The sequence below is a fragment of the Pyxicephalus adspersus genome, chromosome 2 (genome assembly GCF_032062135.1).
Source record: "Pyxicephalus adspersus chromosome 2, UCB_Pads_2.0, whole genome shotgun sequence".
Classification (NCBI taxonomy): Eukaryota; Metazoa; Chordata; class Amphibia; order Anura; family Pyxicephalidae; genus Pyxicephalus; species Pyxicephalus adspersus.
In genome coordinates, this window is record NC_092859.1 from 85,075,537 (window position 1) to 85,095,180 (window position 19,644).

At 37.7% G+C, this 19,644-nt stretch overlaps 1 protein-coding gene across 1 annotated transcript in view; it reads left to right on the plus strand.

The window, feature by feature from the left end:
• Window positions 1-3,940: 3,940 nt before the first annotated feature.
• Window positions 3,941-19,644, plus strand: part of WIF1 (WNT inhibitory factor 1) — a 41,021-nt gene continuing 25,317 nt past the window's right edge. Inside the window, exons 1-2 of the mRNA XM_072401301.1 lie at window positions 3,941-4,193; window positions 4,329-4,468. Coding sequence (XP_072257402.1) covers window positions 4,052-4,193; window positions 4,329-4,468 — 282 coding nt within the window. The 5' untranslated portion in view covers window positions 3,941-4,051. The remainder of the gene's footprint in view (window positions 4,194-4,328; window positions 4,469-19,644) is intronic.

Consider the following 19,644-nt stretch of genomic DNA (forward strand, 5'->3'; position numbering starts at 1 on the left):
ATCAAAAAATAAAACTTGACAGAGGTTTTAATCTTTTCCAAGTATATTCCAAAGGTAAAAGGGGTTCGGCTTTAGATATACAGATCAAGCTAGTACCTAAATTACATGGGTCTTTGAGAATATAATGAAATGAAATAAAATATGCTTACATATAGGCTTATTTATAATGGAAGCTGAAAAAAAAATGGTGTGGAAAAATAGCAACACCCAGAATAACATTTTAGGTCATTTTTTTTTAACTAAATGCTGCAGACTCAAATCATATTTGCTTAATCACTACCATATAATCTGACCCAGTGTATGCAGTAATAATACCTAAAGTTTATACTTAGTATAGGTCCAAGGGGATCTAAAGTTTTGCTCATTCAGTATTTATGCTGAATAAAAAGAAACTAGCAGTGTACCTTAACTTTTACCTAACAGGTTTAAGCACAACAAAGGACTTTGATCAGTACTTGTATGCCTGGCTGCTCAATGGGAATTGGAATCATAATAATCCTTTATCAGATGGCTTCACTTCTCCAGAATGATCTTTATTTATTTATTTTTTAAAACATTCTTTATTTTTTAAAATTTTCTGGGTAAAACAGGGTAATAACATTAATGAAATGAGTAAAAAAAAAGAAAATATAAACTAACGTCACAAGGAGTACATCACAAAGTCCGATAAAAAGTCAGTGGTTGAAGGATGATCTTTGTTGACATAATGAGATTGATTTACCAAACCCATTAACGAGTTAAAACTGTGTTGACCTTGAATGTCCAAAACAAGAATTTAAAAAAAAAAAAACATGTTTTGGCAACATATACGTAATTGGATTTTTGTAGCTTCACGTCATTTACTAAGCCAATTCACATTTGGTAAGATTTTAGTGAATGAAGTTGTGCTGACTTTATACATCCAATAATTTGCTTGGACAAATACATGACATTTCACCTAGCTTTGCCTCATTTCAATGTGAATATGCTCTACACCTATAAAAAATCAGCTTTGATGTATGTTTACTATGGCTATGCAGGTATGTCTGCATAAACTTTCTTTACCTTGGCAAATAGCTATTCTGAATACTTCTAAATCCTAATAAAACAAGTGCAGACTAAAAACAGAGGTATTTCCATGCTTTGCAATATATCTTTCCAAGGTAGATGCATTTATGAGGTTTGGATTATTTATATCACAGTTGTTTGCATTTTGATTCTTTGCAATGGTGAAATTCTTTTAGGTGTTGGTTGATTAAGGACTATATTATAGTCCAGTATTAAATTTGTGTTTGTGTTTACAGTTTCTAATCTCTGTGCTTGTAATAAAGCATAAACAACTACTTCCTATGTGGAAAATGATCATTCTCTAATCTGTAAGTATTTTGGCACTTGAGGGCCACATATAGGCTACATTTTGGTATTATTTTCTGGCCCTGTCTCTCAATAAATAGAGATAAGGACCCTGATTAATAATACATCAATGCTGACATAGGAGAATAAATTAGGGCGCTCTTGTATATCTTTTAGTGCTTTAATGATTGGCTTTCGGGGTTACTCTCTTCCAGCTAACATATCTTTGGATTATTGGAGGTATTAGGTTTATTTTCTGGCTTCAAGTAAATTTTGAGCCCAGGATAGTTTTGTCTTTTGATTTGTATGACTGTCCTGTGCTGTGAGCTATTATCTTGATCGAGTGAACTACTATTTTTGTTTTTATGTCCAACGGGTGTATGCAAAAACACAATAGGATTCTCACGGTTGATTCCCTATGCTGTTTCCCATGAGGTTAGAGCCCCAGGCTCTTTGAAGGCCTCAGGTAGGTTCACTCACAAGTTTTTGACCTTTTAAATATAGGTCCCATTGTGGCTGCAGTCATTGTTAAGGTTAGGAAGCATTTAGCTTCCATCAGTGTAAGGACCCCAGAATTAGTTTGCCTTGATATTGGCTATGGGGGTTACCCTCATTAGAGGTTTATTCACTGGCTTTTGTGTATCTATTTTATTTTTATTTTTTTTGCTGTTTAATCACCTGGCAATCATGTGTTTACTAGCAATACTGCATTCTTACCAGACAATAGACTGGACAAATGAACAATCTTAAAATGGCAAATATTTAAAAAATATCAATTCCACATCCCCCATAAAAAATATTCATGCTGAATAAATAAATATATTCTGTATAATAAATTAGTCATTTGTAAGCAGAGATTAGTAAATTTAGGACTTTTCATTTACTCCAAATTTCAGAGAAAAGTTAGTTTTTTGGTTTGGTTTTTTTAGTTTCATAGTTTTTGTTGAAATGCATTTTTTTACATTAAAGTATCAAATAAAAAATTTTTTTAAACAGTACACACGTAATGTTAAATGCCACACAACCCAAGGTACGCCAACCGTGTAAAAAGTTACACACCTGCCAAAGAGATGCAAACCTACTGCACAGACAATGTACCCCATAAGAGGTGTTCATGTTTGAAATTTTCCCATTACCTCTTGATATGGTGACAGCTATACATGTGTTTTTTGTTTTTATTTCTTCAGTCTATATTCGAAGCATTTAATTTGTTTACTTGCCTTTTATGTTAGGGGAATTAAAAAAAGGTATTTTAAAAATAGTAAACGAGTACTTTCTTTGTGCCAATTGTACACACTTAGAGTCTCCTGCCCTGATTTCTGTTTGTCATCATTAATTTTTTTAATATATTTTTTTTTGGCGCCGTCACATGGCCTGGAGAGAAAAGTAGATGGATTGTCTGAGCAATCTGGGACATTGGTGCTATGTGTCATTCTGGGGCCAGCACAGAAGAAATGAATCTGGAAATGTAGGTGCTTCACAAGAATGTTGGATTTAGCTGGACTGCATGGAAAGGTAAGTGTGTATTTTATGTGTGTCATGGTAATGTTTATCTCTGTGTTTTGTTAGATTAGGCACTAGTTGTGCTATGTGTGCAAAAAGAGTGCACAATCTCATGTGAAAATAGAGAGTGAATCTCACCAATTGCGACAAAGATGGCAATATATATTTATACAGGTAGTCCCTGAGTACAGATGACTCCTAGATATGAACGGGGCTTCCATGCTTGTTGGTGCTTGATGGGCGGGGGCAATCTTTTGCTAAAAACAAATGAGCCTGAGCTCTTTCTGTAGCCTCTTGTAACTATTTAATGACCAAGACAAACTCTGCAGTTGTTTCTTTTTGCATATCAAAGCACAGCTTGCTGCAGTAATTAATGAATGTCTGGGCACCATAAAGTTTTTTTTTTTGCTTGTAATTTACTCACAGTGAGGATTTTATACAGTAACTGACACAACTCTGCCTAATATTATGTTGAGACAAACATCTGTCCTAATTGCATTTATTAAAATAATGTACATGTTCCGACTTACATACAAATTCAACTTAAGAACAAACCTACAGTCCCTATCTCGTATGTAACCCAGGGACTACCTGTATATTTATGACATAGGATCTAACCCTTCCCCACAAAACCTAAATACAAATGTTACCAGGATTGCCCCTTATTATCTCTGTTTAGTCCTTACTCCTGAATAGTACATTGTACACCATTGTTATCATCCCATGAAGTCCTGATGAGCTGGGTGTTGTGTGATTGTGTATTCAGCACCTCGGACAGAGCCAGGACAGGCAGGTTACACAGAGGTAGATACAGGTGGGGAGATCAGATCGGCTATACACTACCTATGGAATATGGGAAGAGTTGATGGATCAGCCATCCCCCCTATAACTTCTATATAACAACACATCACAGCCAGCAGTGTGTGACTTGGGGTGACTTCTGTGCAGCGATCTTCTCCTGACACCCCCGATCATGGAATCCCCCCGATCCCTACGATGGAGGCAGGCGTGGCGCCCCTGGTGGATGTAATCGGAACCCTCCCCCATGTCACACTCGCAGCTTCCCTCCTTTACTACTTCATTGACTGGAAGTGCAGAGATCCAACCCCTCAGTGAGATCAGAGCAGTGAACAGCAGCAGCACACGGGGCAAAGTAAATACTATCAGTGCAAGATCTCAGAGGAAGCCAGCAAGCAGATCCTTGTGTGTCAGCAGCATGGCCCTGACAACGTTGTGCTGCTTTCTTCTCCAGCTTTTCACCCTTATTAGTTGTGTGATTACAAATACAGAGGCTGCACAGAGGCAGGAGGACAGCCTGTACATGTGGATTGATGCACACCAAGCAAGAGTGCTCATAGGTATTTCACTTCCAGGGATGCACTGCCATACACTGCCATACACTGCCTGATCTGCTCATAGGAACTTATCTGCCTTATGTGATTCATGATATGATCAAGTCCCATGTCTGCTCATCACTCTACTATTTATTGCAGGCTTTGAAGAAGATATCTTGATTGTTTCTGAAGGGAAAATGGCACCTTTCACCCATGATTTTAGAAAAGCACAGCAAAGAATGCCTGCTATTCCTGTCAATATCCAGGCAATGAATTTTACTTGGCAAGCAACAGGACAGGTATGTCTGATGTCACACCTCTGTTAATATGTTATACATACTAAATATATATACAGTATATATATATATTTATATATACTAAATATATACTATATATATATATATATATATATATATACTAAATCCTCAGCACCGATATTGAATACGTCTCTGTCCAAATAATGTATTCATCTGAAAATTGACTAATATAGGATTAGAGTGCAAAAAAACCTGTATTGACATATCATGGGACTACATAACTAACTCAACTGCAATTTTTATTGCTCAAAAATGAGTTATGAATTTGTAGTCATTATAAATAATTATAAACATTTAAATTATTCTTCATAAATATTATTTTATTTAAAGTATATAGGTAGTAAATAAGTATTTTGCAATACTTCTGCCATATAAGTAATGATATCGTTTATTAACAGTAAAAAATCTAATATAGTATTGATAGTTTGGTTATGCTTACACATAAGAGTCACTTTTTAGATGATTGGATATGAGCTGTTTTAATTTTTTTTTTACAAGCGCATATACAATTACTATTGTTTTAGTTTTGCATTGATAAAATGAAGCAGTGACAAAGACTAGACAAGTGACAGGTTTTCTTGAACCTGTTGTGGCGGGTCATAGTGCTGGCAGAGGTCGGGCAAGATTCTTCTCATGTCCTAATGCCAAGCAGAGCTTTTGAATATTTAGGGAATCTATATTAGTCCCAAGCAGCTGGCCTTCCCCGAGAACCAGCTGCTCAAACACAGAACTGACAATAAATTTGTCACACATAGTAACTTGAAGGAGAAACAAAAATGTGTGTTTAACCTTTCTTTTAAGTTCATCCAAAACAAGGTCTTCATCAAAGGGGACACAGCAGGTAAGCTGTGCGTTGGGCTCTGTGTAGTAAGATCAGCCACATGACACTTTGATGGATGAAGAAATGCAGACATACATTTTACACTGCTGCCTTTCTAATGATTTCATACTACAGAGCAGAAAAAATGATTAAATAAAGTGAACAGTAGATTTCAGATATTTGTTTTTATGGAGATTGATTGCTTTTTTGTCTTACTAAGTCCTATGTATTTTTATCCACAAATGACCTATTTCCCTGCATGTACTGTCATTGCATATTGAAACCAAATATTATTGATGCTAGTAAGATACTTTTCTCTTCTTCGTCTATGCTTCCCTGTACGTATGGATCAATGGCGTATTCATAGAGCCTAACCGCTGCAGCGTATTTGATCATGCTGCTTAATATGAGCGTGGCGGACTCTTTCCTAATAAGTATTGTAGTGTATGTGAGCCAAGGGAACTACTTCCACTGAATTGCACTGAGAGCACTAACACTTCTACCTTTGCTGTGTAGCATGTCACCAAATAGAGGAAATACCTTGTTTCCTGACCTTTGCAGCAGAATTTCCACTCTGGAATGTCAGTATGTTTACATTCTGTGGGCTTGACTTTTTTTCACTTAAAGGGGTTCACATATCAAAAGTGTGCAGCTTCCAGGCTTTAATATTGAGATTCTGGTCTTCTGTGGTATTTTGCATCTTGGTGTTGTAGACATGCCACCAGGGATCAAAGCATAATGCTGCTGAGATCCCACTTCATTTAGTAGAGCAAGCATGTGCATGCCATCTGTTCTATCTGATAGAAAACAGCGGTAAACGGCTCAAACTGTGGCCAAAAAAGGCTTTAGTGCTCAGAGATGAGATGCGAGGCACCTTGTAAGCTACATCTGGTTTCCATAGTAGTTTACATAGTATAAATGTTCAATACACAACCTCCACATTAGTACATAAGGCGTCATTATTTCATAGATGAAAACATGTAGATGTTGAGAGTGGGGAAGGAAATGTGACACTGCATATCTAAGATATTTGTTTACTATAATCAACCGGACATTTTCCAACAAATACTGTTAGGATGACGGCTGAGATCTGCTTAGTAGGTATGTGGAACATACCTCAGTGTTTTCAATCCTCCAGATTTTAGGAATCCTTTTCCTTTTCGATTTACCAAGACAGCAAAGTTCAGATTTCTCTTAAACATGTTTACAGCAGGCTGTGAAATTGGAGTCCATGCCAATTTCTCTTGCGTGATCTATAATTCAGTTAAATCAACATGAATGCACTTATGTTAACACTTATCAGGTTTATACAGAAAGGAAGTCCTAAAAGCAATGGTTTCAGTTTGCAGAGTGGAAAATTAACTGGTTTCTTATGTTTTTTTTGTATTTTCCAATGTACAACATCATTGTTTTTGCAATACATTGACCTATTGGATAAGCCCCGTCATTTAGAGGGTGTGTACATTCTATGTTATAAAACACTTAATATATATAAATATATAATTTGAAATATATGTTACATATTTAAAATAAACTTCATTAATACAATAACAGAATCAAAAAAAAAAATCAACACATGGTTACAGAGATCAAGCAAAAATCATTTCAACACTTGGGTTTACTTTGTTCTTACAAAGCAGAAAAAAGTTATAGAAAAATGTTAAATATTCAAACCTATAAATAGGCAGCTGTATTTTTTTTATATTCCTTTTGCAGTTGATTGGATGTTTGCAATGAACTGGTTCACCTCCCCTCATTCTGTACTTTACTGAACGTGCTCCAGAATCTTTTCAAACTGTCACATTTTTTAAGCAGTAAATGTGATTTTCACTGGTTGTGAAATCAATCGCTGTCCTCTGCAGTGAATGATTAGAAGAAACAGTTCAGGCCCCTATCCGTTGTTTTCTTCTTTTTTTGTTCTTGTTTTGTCTTATTGGAGGAGATCCTGCTTCATTTGGCAGAGGCTTGATGGGACAGTGGAAATACATGTTCCTAGTGACATTCCTGTCACTTTAAGACATTTTTTCACTTCCTTCCTGTGTCTTCAGGACAGGAAGTAGAGGGAAGTAGAGGGAAGTTCTTTGACAGGAAGTAGAGGGAAGTCTCCCTAACATGGACATTGGTTGATACTGTATTATTTATTAGGCTGACTCTCGTGAGGAGCAAACATCAAAATGTCTTTTTGCTGGTTATCAGTCCTGAGGTGGGGTCTTTTCCAGCCAGGCTTATAGACCACCCTAGGTAATGCCTAGAGTTAAACTGACCTCAGTAGCTTCAAGCACTGCAGAGAAATTAATGGGAACTGAAGTGCCTATCCAATGTCACATATATGAATATATGTGTTCTGCTACCTTTAATCAGAAATGTATAGGCTAAAAGTATATTTGTTTTTAACTGATTGCTTCACCACATTAAATCGTGCTGAATAATCTTGGCATAGTAAAAGTGAAGGTGATATTTGAGGTATGAACACTATAACATAAATAGTGCGGTAAAATCATTCACTCATGAAACCTAATTCTAAAATCAGTTCACTCAGGAAACCTAATTGAAATTTCTCCTAAATCTGCAGATGGCTCAGGAAAGACGCCTCCATTCATGATCAGAAAGATTCCTAAACATAATTTTTTCTCCCCAGCTTCAATCTTTATTAATCACCTTCAAATTTCAAAAGCAGATCTGAATGTGATTGTTGCTGAGTGATAAATCCTTGTACTAAAACTGTCAGGTTTTGTGTGAAGAAGTTGTTAGGAACCTGTAGTAGGTGTGCCAGCATCACACGGAGGTGCATTCCAGGATAACTGGAAGTTGGTAGAACGTGCGTGCGCAGTACAGCTTTGTCAGGATGAAAAATATGAGAACTGTGCAGAGAAGCTGTGTTTCCTTTGTTCTTTTAAATTTTGGGAACAGTGTATCACAAACTTCTAGGCTACCAAAGATAACCTTTGGAAAATTTAGTTGTGTCACTGACCTTCTGGCTGCCCATCAAAGCCACTGCTTGGTAACTGCCTTGGAAATGGTTAATGGAAACAAAGACGAACTGTCAGTCAGGGCTGCTGTCATGAAGCAATGCTGCTCAAAGACTAAGGTTAAGTTTACATGGATGGCTAGGAAAAGAGTAGTTATCGTTTCATAACTTCAGGTGATCAGGGACCATCCATGAACATCCCAAAATCATGGCTGGGTGTCCAGGCTAGGGCTATATTGTCAGCTATCATGTCAGCCCCCACAGCATCACAATACTTACTTGAAGAGTCCAAATTTTGGAAGCGCAAAATATCTGTGTGTCAAGGTCTGCTGAAAGGGATGAAAAACTATTGACCATGCCAGGAGGCTTGATATTGTATGAAGCTGGAACTAACCCCTGCGTGTGTGTTTTTCTACATCATTTAATAAACATGGACAGAAAGTTTCAAAGCGCACTGTGGCCTGGTGTATTACAGTCCCTAATATATAATAATTTTGCAGCTCCGTGTACATACTCCAATAACATAATAGCATAATCTAATTCTGTGTGGGCATGGCCTAGTTCCTGTGCACATGAGTTACATTATATATTGAAGATGGCCAAAGAGGCTAAACCCCAAAAATGGGGGTGGGGGTAAGATGAGGGGAATAACTTTTGCCGTGGCATTGGATAGAGGCACCCAAAATGTGCTTACTTGCATATATTGCTTAATGTGCAAAACCCTTGGTGCCAGCTTGAAATAGTCCTGGCATGGACAATCAAGATAACTGAAGAATCTTAACCCAGCAAAAGACCAGGTGGTAATGTAAGCAATGGAGAGAAGCACAGATATCACAGGGTTTGGTAAAGAAGTCTATCATAATGTGAAAATATGCTGGCTTTTAGCCATATTGTGCACGCATTCTTGCACATTATGACAGAAAGCTCCTGGGTGCCCAAAATTGTTCCCTTAGTGCAGCTTAGTTCAGCTTTAAGGAATTCACAAGTGCACAACATGGTTATAGTTATGAACTGATCGTGAAGATGTGAATAATTTGTTGCCAAAAATTGGAAGGTAGTTTCTGTCTATTTTATAGCCGACTTCAATAAATATTTAATGCAACAGGGCAAAGAACTGAAATAGTTCCACAAATAGATGTTTTTCACATCACATCAGTTCAGCCACTGCCACTTCAGGTAATCCTCTATTCCTCACATGCTGTATTTTAGTTGAATTAGTAGAAAAGTATCTTAATGCATTCATGCCAAGACATGTATTGCAATCAGTTTAAAAGCAAGCAGCTGCTTTTGTTGATTAGTTGGTTGCCTTGCCAATGCAAGAACGTATTGTTTTCATCAGGACACTTGAAATGGCATATACTTTGTTATGTGGATTAGTTAGTATTTTTCCTGCACACATTACATAACAATTCCTAAATACCTCAGTATTTACAAAATTCATAAATGGGCTGAACCTGAGCTATTTCACAATGTGGAACCATAAATGGTACATGACATATCGGACCCCAATCTTTACTATGAGTCTCAGTTAGTTACAGAATTATGGCACAATATATTATATTAATACAACCAATACTGGCAAGCAGATAGTCAATGAACACATGGAGCAATGTTTTACTGGGATTGTGAAAGAACTGGTGCATCCCCGGAGAAGAAATGATGCAGCACAAGTAGCAGGTGGTCACATTGTATTGACAGGGAGGGAGGTTTTATGGGATCCTACTCTAAATTTATACATTTTGCTACACATTTATTTAAACTTCAGGTCAAAGGGTTCTTTTTTTTAAATGAATACTCTTCTATTATATTTGCTTTTCTGCACACAGAATATTGATTATAGAATTCTTTTTTTAAAGATATGGCAATCAAATAATAGTTCACATCTTTGCTTGTCTTTTTTTAAATCCCCATATTTATTTATGGTGTTCGATTTTAATGCCGAGGACTAGAATTCACTTAAAAAGAGTAACGGCTCACCATTTTTTGTAGAACTTTTAAAAGATCAGCAGTTATAGACTAACAGTCTGGGAAAAGTGGTGATTAGAGTGTTTGAAACAAATACCTCCGATCTTCGCTGTGGCCTTTGGCATTAAAGTGGCAAATGCTTTCAAAGTGCTTTATAAACCGCTTTATAAACATGTGCATGACCATCTTTTAGCGGTGAAAGTGGTGATCTTCTAAAAAGTAACAATCCTGCTGAAAAGTGGTTGTCTTTTCAACGGATTGTTACTTTTTAGTCTATTTGCTGCTTTATAATTCGGCTTTATAAATAAAACACTTTGACTGTTTTTTCACATAGGTTCACATGGGTACTGGATGAATATTTACCTCAAATTTCCAATCTTGTGCAAAATAAATGAGAAAAGAAAGATTTGCTGTTCACATCCTCTTTATGTAAGTCTACCTTAAAGGAGAACTTCATTATTTAATACCAGCACCTTGGAAAATGAAAGTTTTGTTAGAAGTATGTATTGTATAGCACAGTTTATAGATTGCTGCAGTTGACAGTATTTAATTCACAACACTGCATACAGAATGCAATGTTCAGAAATATTTAATGAACCGTTTACAATGCAGTGTTCAGGATTTTGCAATATACAAAAATATTTACAGACCGTATTGGTCATTAGTATGTACCATTCAACCCAGAGTGCAGCCTTTAAATATATGGAATATACAGCACAGCATACAAAGCGTAATGGTTTTCAGGATGTCTTTAAACATCTCTACAGCTCCATAGAATCGTCTCCCAAGAAAGGATAGCCACTTTTCTTAAACGGTTTAATCTCCCCAAACTAAAATCTAATCCTAAATTTTGGAGAAGCCCTTCATGACAGAAGAATTGGTAAACACGATAAAAATGACCTAAAATGGGAAGCTTGCCTGGTTTGGATGGCTTTTCTAATCTTTATTATAAAACTGTTAGCCTTATTTTGTTTATCAGTGTGATCCCTAAATCAGGGAAAGACAACTCAGAGAGTGCCAAATATAGGCCAATCTCTTTGATTAATTGTGACCTCAAAATCATGACGAAGATTCTTTCAGTACATCTGGGCTCCTTTTTAGGGGCTTACATCCAGCCGGATCAGGTGGGCTTCATGCTACATAGACAAGCACCAGACCAAATGAGTGCAATAGATCTTATTTCAGTAGTGAACACCTTCAGAAGGCCTTTGACAGTCTCCTGGCCTCTCCAGTCCTGGCCTACATATTTAGGGTCCTATCAAGCATGGACTTTGACCCTTTTTTCTTTAACCTACTGCTTTCTCTCCATGATGCCCTGCAAGCCAAAATATCCATAGGAGGTTTTTTTCTTCTGCCATCCCAGTTAGAAGGGGCACCAAACAGGGTTACCCTATTTCTCCACTCCTTTTTGCTTTGGCAATTGAACTTTTAGCGATTGCCATGTGCACCAACCAAAACAATAAAGGCATAAAATGTGATCAAGTTAAACACAAATGTGCTTTATTTGCAGACGACATAATAATGTATGTCACATCTCCAATCACCACTCTTCCTAACCTTTTTAAACTTTTGGATGAGTTCGCCTTATGTTCCGGGCTATACATAATTAGATCTAAGTCCCAAGCCCTTAATATCAATATTCCAGCACAAATTATAGACATCATTAAAAGTAAATTTGATTTAAGCAGGGATGATAGTTCCCTCCAATATTTAGGTATCAAAATGAGACCCTCTTATAACACTCTTTAAAGGTTGAATTACACACCCCTGTTTAGGAAAATTGCAGATCTTTAGCGTTGGTCCCAATCGCCCCTGTCCTGGCTAGGGCGGATCGCCACCACTAAAATGAATCTTCTATTTATTTTGTACCCTTCCGATACAAGTACCCCAGAAGGAGATTGCTCTCCTCCAAACTAAAATATTGAAATTGATATGGGCGGGTAAATAAAGCAGATATCGAAAATCCACATTGTTTGCTCCTAAACAACAGGGGGGACTGGGAGTCCCCAACCTAAAATACTATTATGTGGCGGCACAGGTGGCTCAATTTTCACTGAGCACCCTGCTATGGGCCCGACCTCAATGGGTAGAGATAGAGAATCTCAATAGATTTCATGAATCCATCGAATCTCTCATGTGGATAAAGAAAAGTGTGAAGTTATTAGCTGCCCCTCCCTCTCCCACTCTGTCCAGATAAGGGATAAATACCATAACCATCCAAAACTTGCTTCTGCTCACACCTCTCTGGCGTAACCCAGAATTTCCTCCGGGTCTACACCCAAAACAATTCGATTGGTGGACCTCTAGGGGTTTTATGAGATTGAAAGACTTGATGTTCGGTCTGTACTTACTGGGAATATCGCTCCAGCAAACGAGAAATATATCCTATATCAATAATATATCGCGGAGGCTCCGAAACCCATGCGATCTTCCCCATTTGAGAGCACCTCATAGTTACTACAAGAGGGCAGATTTCTATTATTTACCTGGCTCTAGTGTTTCCAACTAATAAACTCAAATATATGTTGGACTGGGAATCTGAACTAGGAGTTTCATGGGATCTGGAGGAATGGTATGACCTGGTTTTCTTTCTACCCAAAGTTTCCTTGAACACAGCTCTGGTGGAGGCCAATTATAAAGTAATGCTTAAATGGTATCTGGTCCCAGATAGATTGGCTAAATTTTTCCCGTCAGTTTCCCCTCAGTGTTTCCGGGGTTGTGATGCTAGAGGTTCTATGTTACATATCTGGTGATCATGTCCAATTGCTGGGAATTTTTGGAAAGAGGTGTTCAAATTGATCAGGACTTTGCAGTGTGAGGTCCGGAGCACTCCGAAGCAGCCTTATTTGGCAAATTGGATTTGGTCTTTCCTAAACCAGCACTAAAACTGACCAAGCTGATACTTTTGGCAGGTAGAATTTCCCTAGTCAAAGCAGGGAAAAGATTTATCTTGGTCATGGAGCCCTTAGCATGTCTACTTAGAGAAAGCCCCGATATTCGGGTCATCCCTATAGCAGATTCATCTTACAAACTAATACTATTTGCAGACAATCTTTTATTGACTATCACTCAGCCAAGAATTTCACTACCCAATTTGACCCGAGTGCTTAAAATATTTGCTTTTCGATTTAGTGGTTATTGAACAGAAGTCGGTGGCTTTAAATGTGACTTTATCTGAACAGCTGTGTACTACGCTCAAAGAGGAATTCCCTTTTAAGTGGGCTCCATCCCATCTGGAATACCTAGGTATTAATCTGACCAACAAATATACAACATTATTATCCGCTAATTACCCTCCTTTATTTCTCCTTTTCAAGCAGTTGATGAACAAATGGGAATCTCACCCTGTTTCTTTTCAAAATGACGATTCTTCCAAAACTATTATACTATGTTAGGACACTCCTGGTTCAGGTCCCTACGCACATGCTGGGTTGGGGATTCCCAATGTCTTAAAATATTATCAGGCTGCTCAAATAGCCCCGCTGACCTCCCTATTTGCTGGCCCTAAAGCCCCATCTTAGGTTCGATTGGAAAGGGATTTAGCCTTACCATTAGATACATGTTCTCTTCCTTGGCTTCCTCACAAGCAACGTCCTAACTCTAAAGGTGTTTATTTAGGACAAATTCTCAAGGTATGGGATGATATCAGGTATTCAGCAGATTTCATGTCTCCCCATCTCTCACTTCTCCCAATCCAAAGAAACCCTCTCTTTCAGCCTGAATTGGAATCCTCTGAAGCCTTTAATTAGTGGATAGACCACATTTATGGAACGGTTTTCTCTCTTCTAGGGAGGCGTTCTATACTCAGGGGTTTCGTACGGCACATCAAGCCCCGGGTACTGAGATTTTTCGCTATCTACAGTTGAAACATTGTCTTGATTCTCTGACTAAAGGGACAGACTTATCGGTCAAATTCACTATGTTTGAACATATATGTTATAGAACGCCTCTATGCCCACAACTGATATCTTTATTGTATGCTAAACTGTCGGGTTAGTCACCGGGGCATCAATGCATTCTTAGCGAAAATGGCTAAATGCTCGACAAATGTACTAACCATAGAATCCGCTTTCATAGTTATGATGCGGTGGTACATGGTACCATCCAAAATGAAGCATATTTCCCCCATGATATCTCAGTTATGTTTTGGAGGCTGTCAGGAGCGATGTACGGACTCCCATATTTGGTTTCCTGTACTTCTGTTATTAGATTCTGGAGTAGAGTGTTTCCCTTGCTGAGTGCTGTTTTCTCAAAACAGGTACATAGGGACCCATGGGTAGCCCTCCTGCAATTTAAACCTTCTAATCTTTCTAATGTCCAATTCCAGTTGTGTGTACATATATTGATTGCAGCAACAACAAAAACAAACAACAAACCATAGCAAAACACTGGAAAACTCAAGCTATCCCATTTTTTGAAGATTCAAAACGCGTAGACAACACATTTCTTAATGAAAAACTTTCCAGTGTCCTGAATGGCTCACAGGAAAAAAATTTCTGCTATCTGGGAACCCTGGCAGCAGTATTATCTCCCAAAGTGCAGTTAATGTGACAACCCTCTAGGTATGGACTACAATTTACATGGTGTTTTATACAATGTCTTCCTAGACTTATCATTTTCCCCCCTTCTGTCTTCTGTTAATTTATTTGTATTGTTTTTGTTTTCTTTTTTGTTTGAAGTTGCACTGGAAATTTTATTTTTGTACATTTAGTATTGTGCTATGACTTCTAATATGCACATTGTATTGTATCTATATTTTTGTTATGCAAAATTTGTTGAAAAAACCTTAATAAAAACTATTGAAACCAAACCTCTGGACCCAATCTATACTAAATTGGGTTATGATAAACGATAAACTCTCTCACACATTAAATAATTGCCTGGTTAAGATTGATGACATCTGGGAGCTTTGGATTTCCCTTATTAGTGCTTAAGAGGGGATCTCTCATGATTTTTTTTTTTTTACGGATGCTACGAAGTCTTTCCCTTTTTTCCCTTTGTTATTTTTCCTTATTCTACTTTCTACTATTTTAGACATTTCGCTTTCGCTCTCCTCTCCCCTTGTTAACTTTTTAACCCTCTGTTAAATTCTTTTGCTTCTCCCCTTTTACTCTTGTATTTTTCATATTGTTGACCCATATCATGTCTTTGATTGAGACACACAAGGTGTGTGGCTTTGCCCGATTCTAACTCTTCCCCACCACATGTTTTTGTTTAAAATGTCTTTAAAACTCATAAAAAGCTGTATGGATCTTTTGAAAATTAAAGTCAGTGCAGCCTCACCCTAACTGAAATGCCGTTTGTGAGTAACATTACCTGGTAATGATCTTTGTGTTTGTGTTTTTTTTTTATATTGTATACCGACAGAAAAAAATGCAAGTTTAGATGAGAATACACTAATACTTTGTACAGCAGAAATATGATGTATCTCTTTCTCTATCACTCTCTTTTTCAAATATATGTCTCCTTTAACATAGGAATATATCTATTTCTAGCTTTACATCCCGCAGACTGTCATGGAATGCTGTATTTAAATCTTCAGATATTTTTCCATTTTAGTTCTTAAATACATAACTTTACATTTATCCACATTAAACTTTATCACTTAGATGACCCAAGTTCATTTTGTCTGGGTCAGTCTGTAGGTTCTGTTGGGCAAGAGTAAATTATCATAGAGGTTTTGGGTTAGCAAGCTTTGGGTTTGTATTGATTGCAAATGTTTGACATCAGTTTGAGATGCTTCTGAGATAATATTTTAGAATTCATTGACAGGCATTCTCATATACTTGAAGCAATTAGCTAATTTGTCTACTGATAATACTCATTGTATTTTATCACTTTTAAAATATTTAACATTTTTTGAAAATAAATCTAGAAAAATCCAAGATGCCAGTGAAAAAAGAATAAGTACTCTACATATAAAGAAGACATATATTTATAAAACAGGGAATCTGACATTCTCTCAAAAAATTCCAAGGTGGGAATCAATTACTGCCATTAAAACACCTAGAGGACCTGGAGGATTTCCATGAGGAAATGTTTGAGAGAATGCCTGATTCTCTGTTTTATAAACCTGACCCTAAATAGTTTATAAATCAATGTCAATGTTTTTTGAAAAATACATGCTTTTTAAAAAGTAATTAGTATGGGTTTGTTCCCACAGACCCCCTGAACACCCCTTCCCCCCCATCCTGCAATACTACTTGCAATACCACATATGGAGGCTTTCCAATTACCATAAAAAGTTTGTGAGAATGTAACATGTATATATTTCTCATTTTTGGCCATACCTAATCTTGTGCAAAATATTAAAAACATAACTGTATCCTACAAGTAGTAAGGAAATAAATCAAAATCCTGCTGTCATTTTTTTGGAAATCTCAAAACTTCATGGTGAGAGGAATCTGATTCAGGAACTATTGCAGACAGATCTCTCTGCTTGAGTCCCAAGTACATATCAGAAACCAGGAGGTATCTGAATTCACTCCAGCTGTAAATGATTTAACACTTAAAGGCCTAATTATTTTTTTAGTTTAAATCAGCAAAATACATTCTAGATGCAATAAAACAAATAGTGTGAAGTTTATATTTTTTCCCCACAGAGTAGAAAATCCCATTCCATCTCAGTATGTAGCATGCAGTAAAGAATGTTGATGTCTATGGGATGTAGTGGTCTCTCTGCAGATGTCTGACACAATCCCTGATGCTCTCCATTCAGCATTGGGTATGGGCTTTGTTGATTGCAGAGTTATAAGTCTGATTCAGGGTGGGCACATTGGACCTTTGCACAGTCCCCTGCTTCAGCATATGGCCTGGATAGTGACACTCGGGATGTAAAACTGTGGAACTATGAATGTTGGATCAAGGTATACATCTGTAGAGGGGGAGGGTGGGTTACATAAATTCAAATGAGAAGGGCACTTTAATTTAATCTACATTTATCCTTTGCTTTGTTTCCCAGCACTGCCAGGGCTACCCCGAAACCTCTGTGCATCTGTATTTTAGAGATAAAGCATACATTATATTAAGTATTATAGGTACATTTGGAAAAAGATGGCGTTGCTTTCCAAAAGGCAGCTAAAGAAATATAGCTGCAGTTAAAGTAGCTGAAGTACTTTTGTGTAAAATAATTTATTAATCTAGAAAAGGTAGCATACCACAAAAAAGTAAAACACCCCAGAAATAGAACCCTGTGTGACAGTGCAGACAGACCTCCATAACAGCCCCAAGGTGCACACAGACCTTCAGCACAGACTTAGTGATTAACTTCAGTGACAGACCCCCAGTGCTGACAAACCTCAGTCATACAACTTCAGTGGAGACCTTGGTGACAGACCCCATTGCAGACCTCAGTGACCGATCTTAGTGTGAACTTCAGTGACAAACCCCGGTGCAGACTTTAGTGACAGACTTCTCCCCCAGTGCAAACAAATATCAGTCACAGACCTTCAGTGCAGACCTCAGTGACAAACCCGCGGAACAGACCTTGGTGACAGACCCCTATGCAGACCTTAGTGAAAGATCTTAGTGTGGACTAAACCCCAGTTCAGACTTTAGAGACAGACCATTATCAGTCACAGAAGTCATTGACAAATCTGCAGCAGAGACCTCAGGGACAGATTCCAGTGCAGGCCTTAATAAAAGACCCCTCAGTAATAGTTATCAGTGGCAGGCCCCCAGTGCAGACAAACTTCAGTCACAGACCTCCAGTGCAGACGTCGGTGACAGACCCCATTGCAGACCTCAGTGACAGACCTCCGTGTGAATGTAATGACAGACCTGACAGAGCTCAATTCTAGATTCTTCCGTGCAGAGCTCAATGGCAGAACCAGTGAAAGACCTCAGTACAAAACTCTGCGGCAGATACCAGTGCAGGCCTCAGTGGCCTAGTCCTGAATAACAAATATCAGTATTGGACCTCTGTGACAGACCTTTGTTCACAGAACCCTGTGTAGACTTCAATAAAATAACACCCCAGTGACAGACCCTTAGTGCAGAATCCCAGAAACAGACCCCAGTGTAGATCTCAGTGGCGGACCCCTCAGTGCAGATTTTGGTGACAAATCCTCAGTCATAAAAACCAGTGCAATGACAGACACCGGTACAGAGCTCAGTGACACTACACAAAATCCCATTGCATCCACATGTATTTTTGTAACACATTGCTATAGCTTTCTAGTGAAAGCTTTCTCTTGGCTTACTTTCATTGTAGAATTCTGTTTTGCCCTGTGTCGAAGTTTCTTTGCCCTCTGTTGTATTATGTGTTCGGAAACTGAAGCAAATCCCAACTGAAGTATGTCACATTTTCCTCCCTACACAGCCTGAAGCTTGCTCACAGCCAGCCGAGGCTTATCCTAATTGTTAAAATCTGCAATGTAATTTTTAAACCAGTTACACTTTACAAAGCAACATGCACTGATACAATGGTGACATTGAGTGTATATATGCTTTATGGTTTGTTTTGATGGATTCCTATAACTGACCAACAGAAATACTTGAAAACAAATATATATTGAGCAGGACATTGAAAAATACCTGCTCATTGGTTGCTCATGTCTCTCTCAGTTCATTTATTCATACCTCTTCTATGCCAGTTTTTTTCTTTAGGTAATGCTAGTCAGAAGTGTTACACTTCTAATTCACATCACAGAGTTTTTCTATACAAAGTACATTTGTGGAATGGGTTAAATGAGGCATAAACAGTCAATAAAGTTTTAATTACAAAAGCATTTTAATTCTCCTCCCTTTTAACGTGCATGCACTATTGATTATAAATTCGTTAGAACATAATCGGGCATTTGGACTTTAGTGTGCCCGGGGTGTTTTATCCAAGACTTCAAAGCCCTTCTGTAAGTCCTAAGAACAAAGGCTTAATAGTTTGAAGCCTGTCCAACATCAGTCTGTACCAGCTAGCCATGTGTCTTACCTTTCAAGGCATGGATTAACCTTCTTGCAAGCTGAGAACTCTTTCTAGCCAAATGAGCTAAATACCTATCACTGCAAAATGACATTAGAAAACATTGGGATGTGTTTATATCAAGTTTTAGGAAAGTTATCAGGTAAATGTGAGGGTGCAGTCTAGAATATACAAGTGTGATTTGTGCATTATCTGGTAAACCAGTTCTTAATTAGTTCTGTATTATATTTGAAGAAGTTAGGGCTTGATCACATTTGTTGTGAAGTGGTACGATTACCACTGCAGGGCAAACGCAGCCACCTCCATCTTCTCCACCTCTATTATCTTTTCTCCTAGTGGCTGACAGCCAGAGCCCAAAAAGAAACAATACCCCCAGATGCTGCAAGTAACATGCACCTTTGGAATATACATTGGGTCTGGGCTTGTGAATGCTACCACTTATCATTAAACATCAATAAACACACAATTCCAAGCTCTATAATTAATCG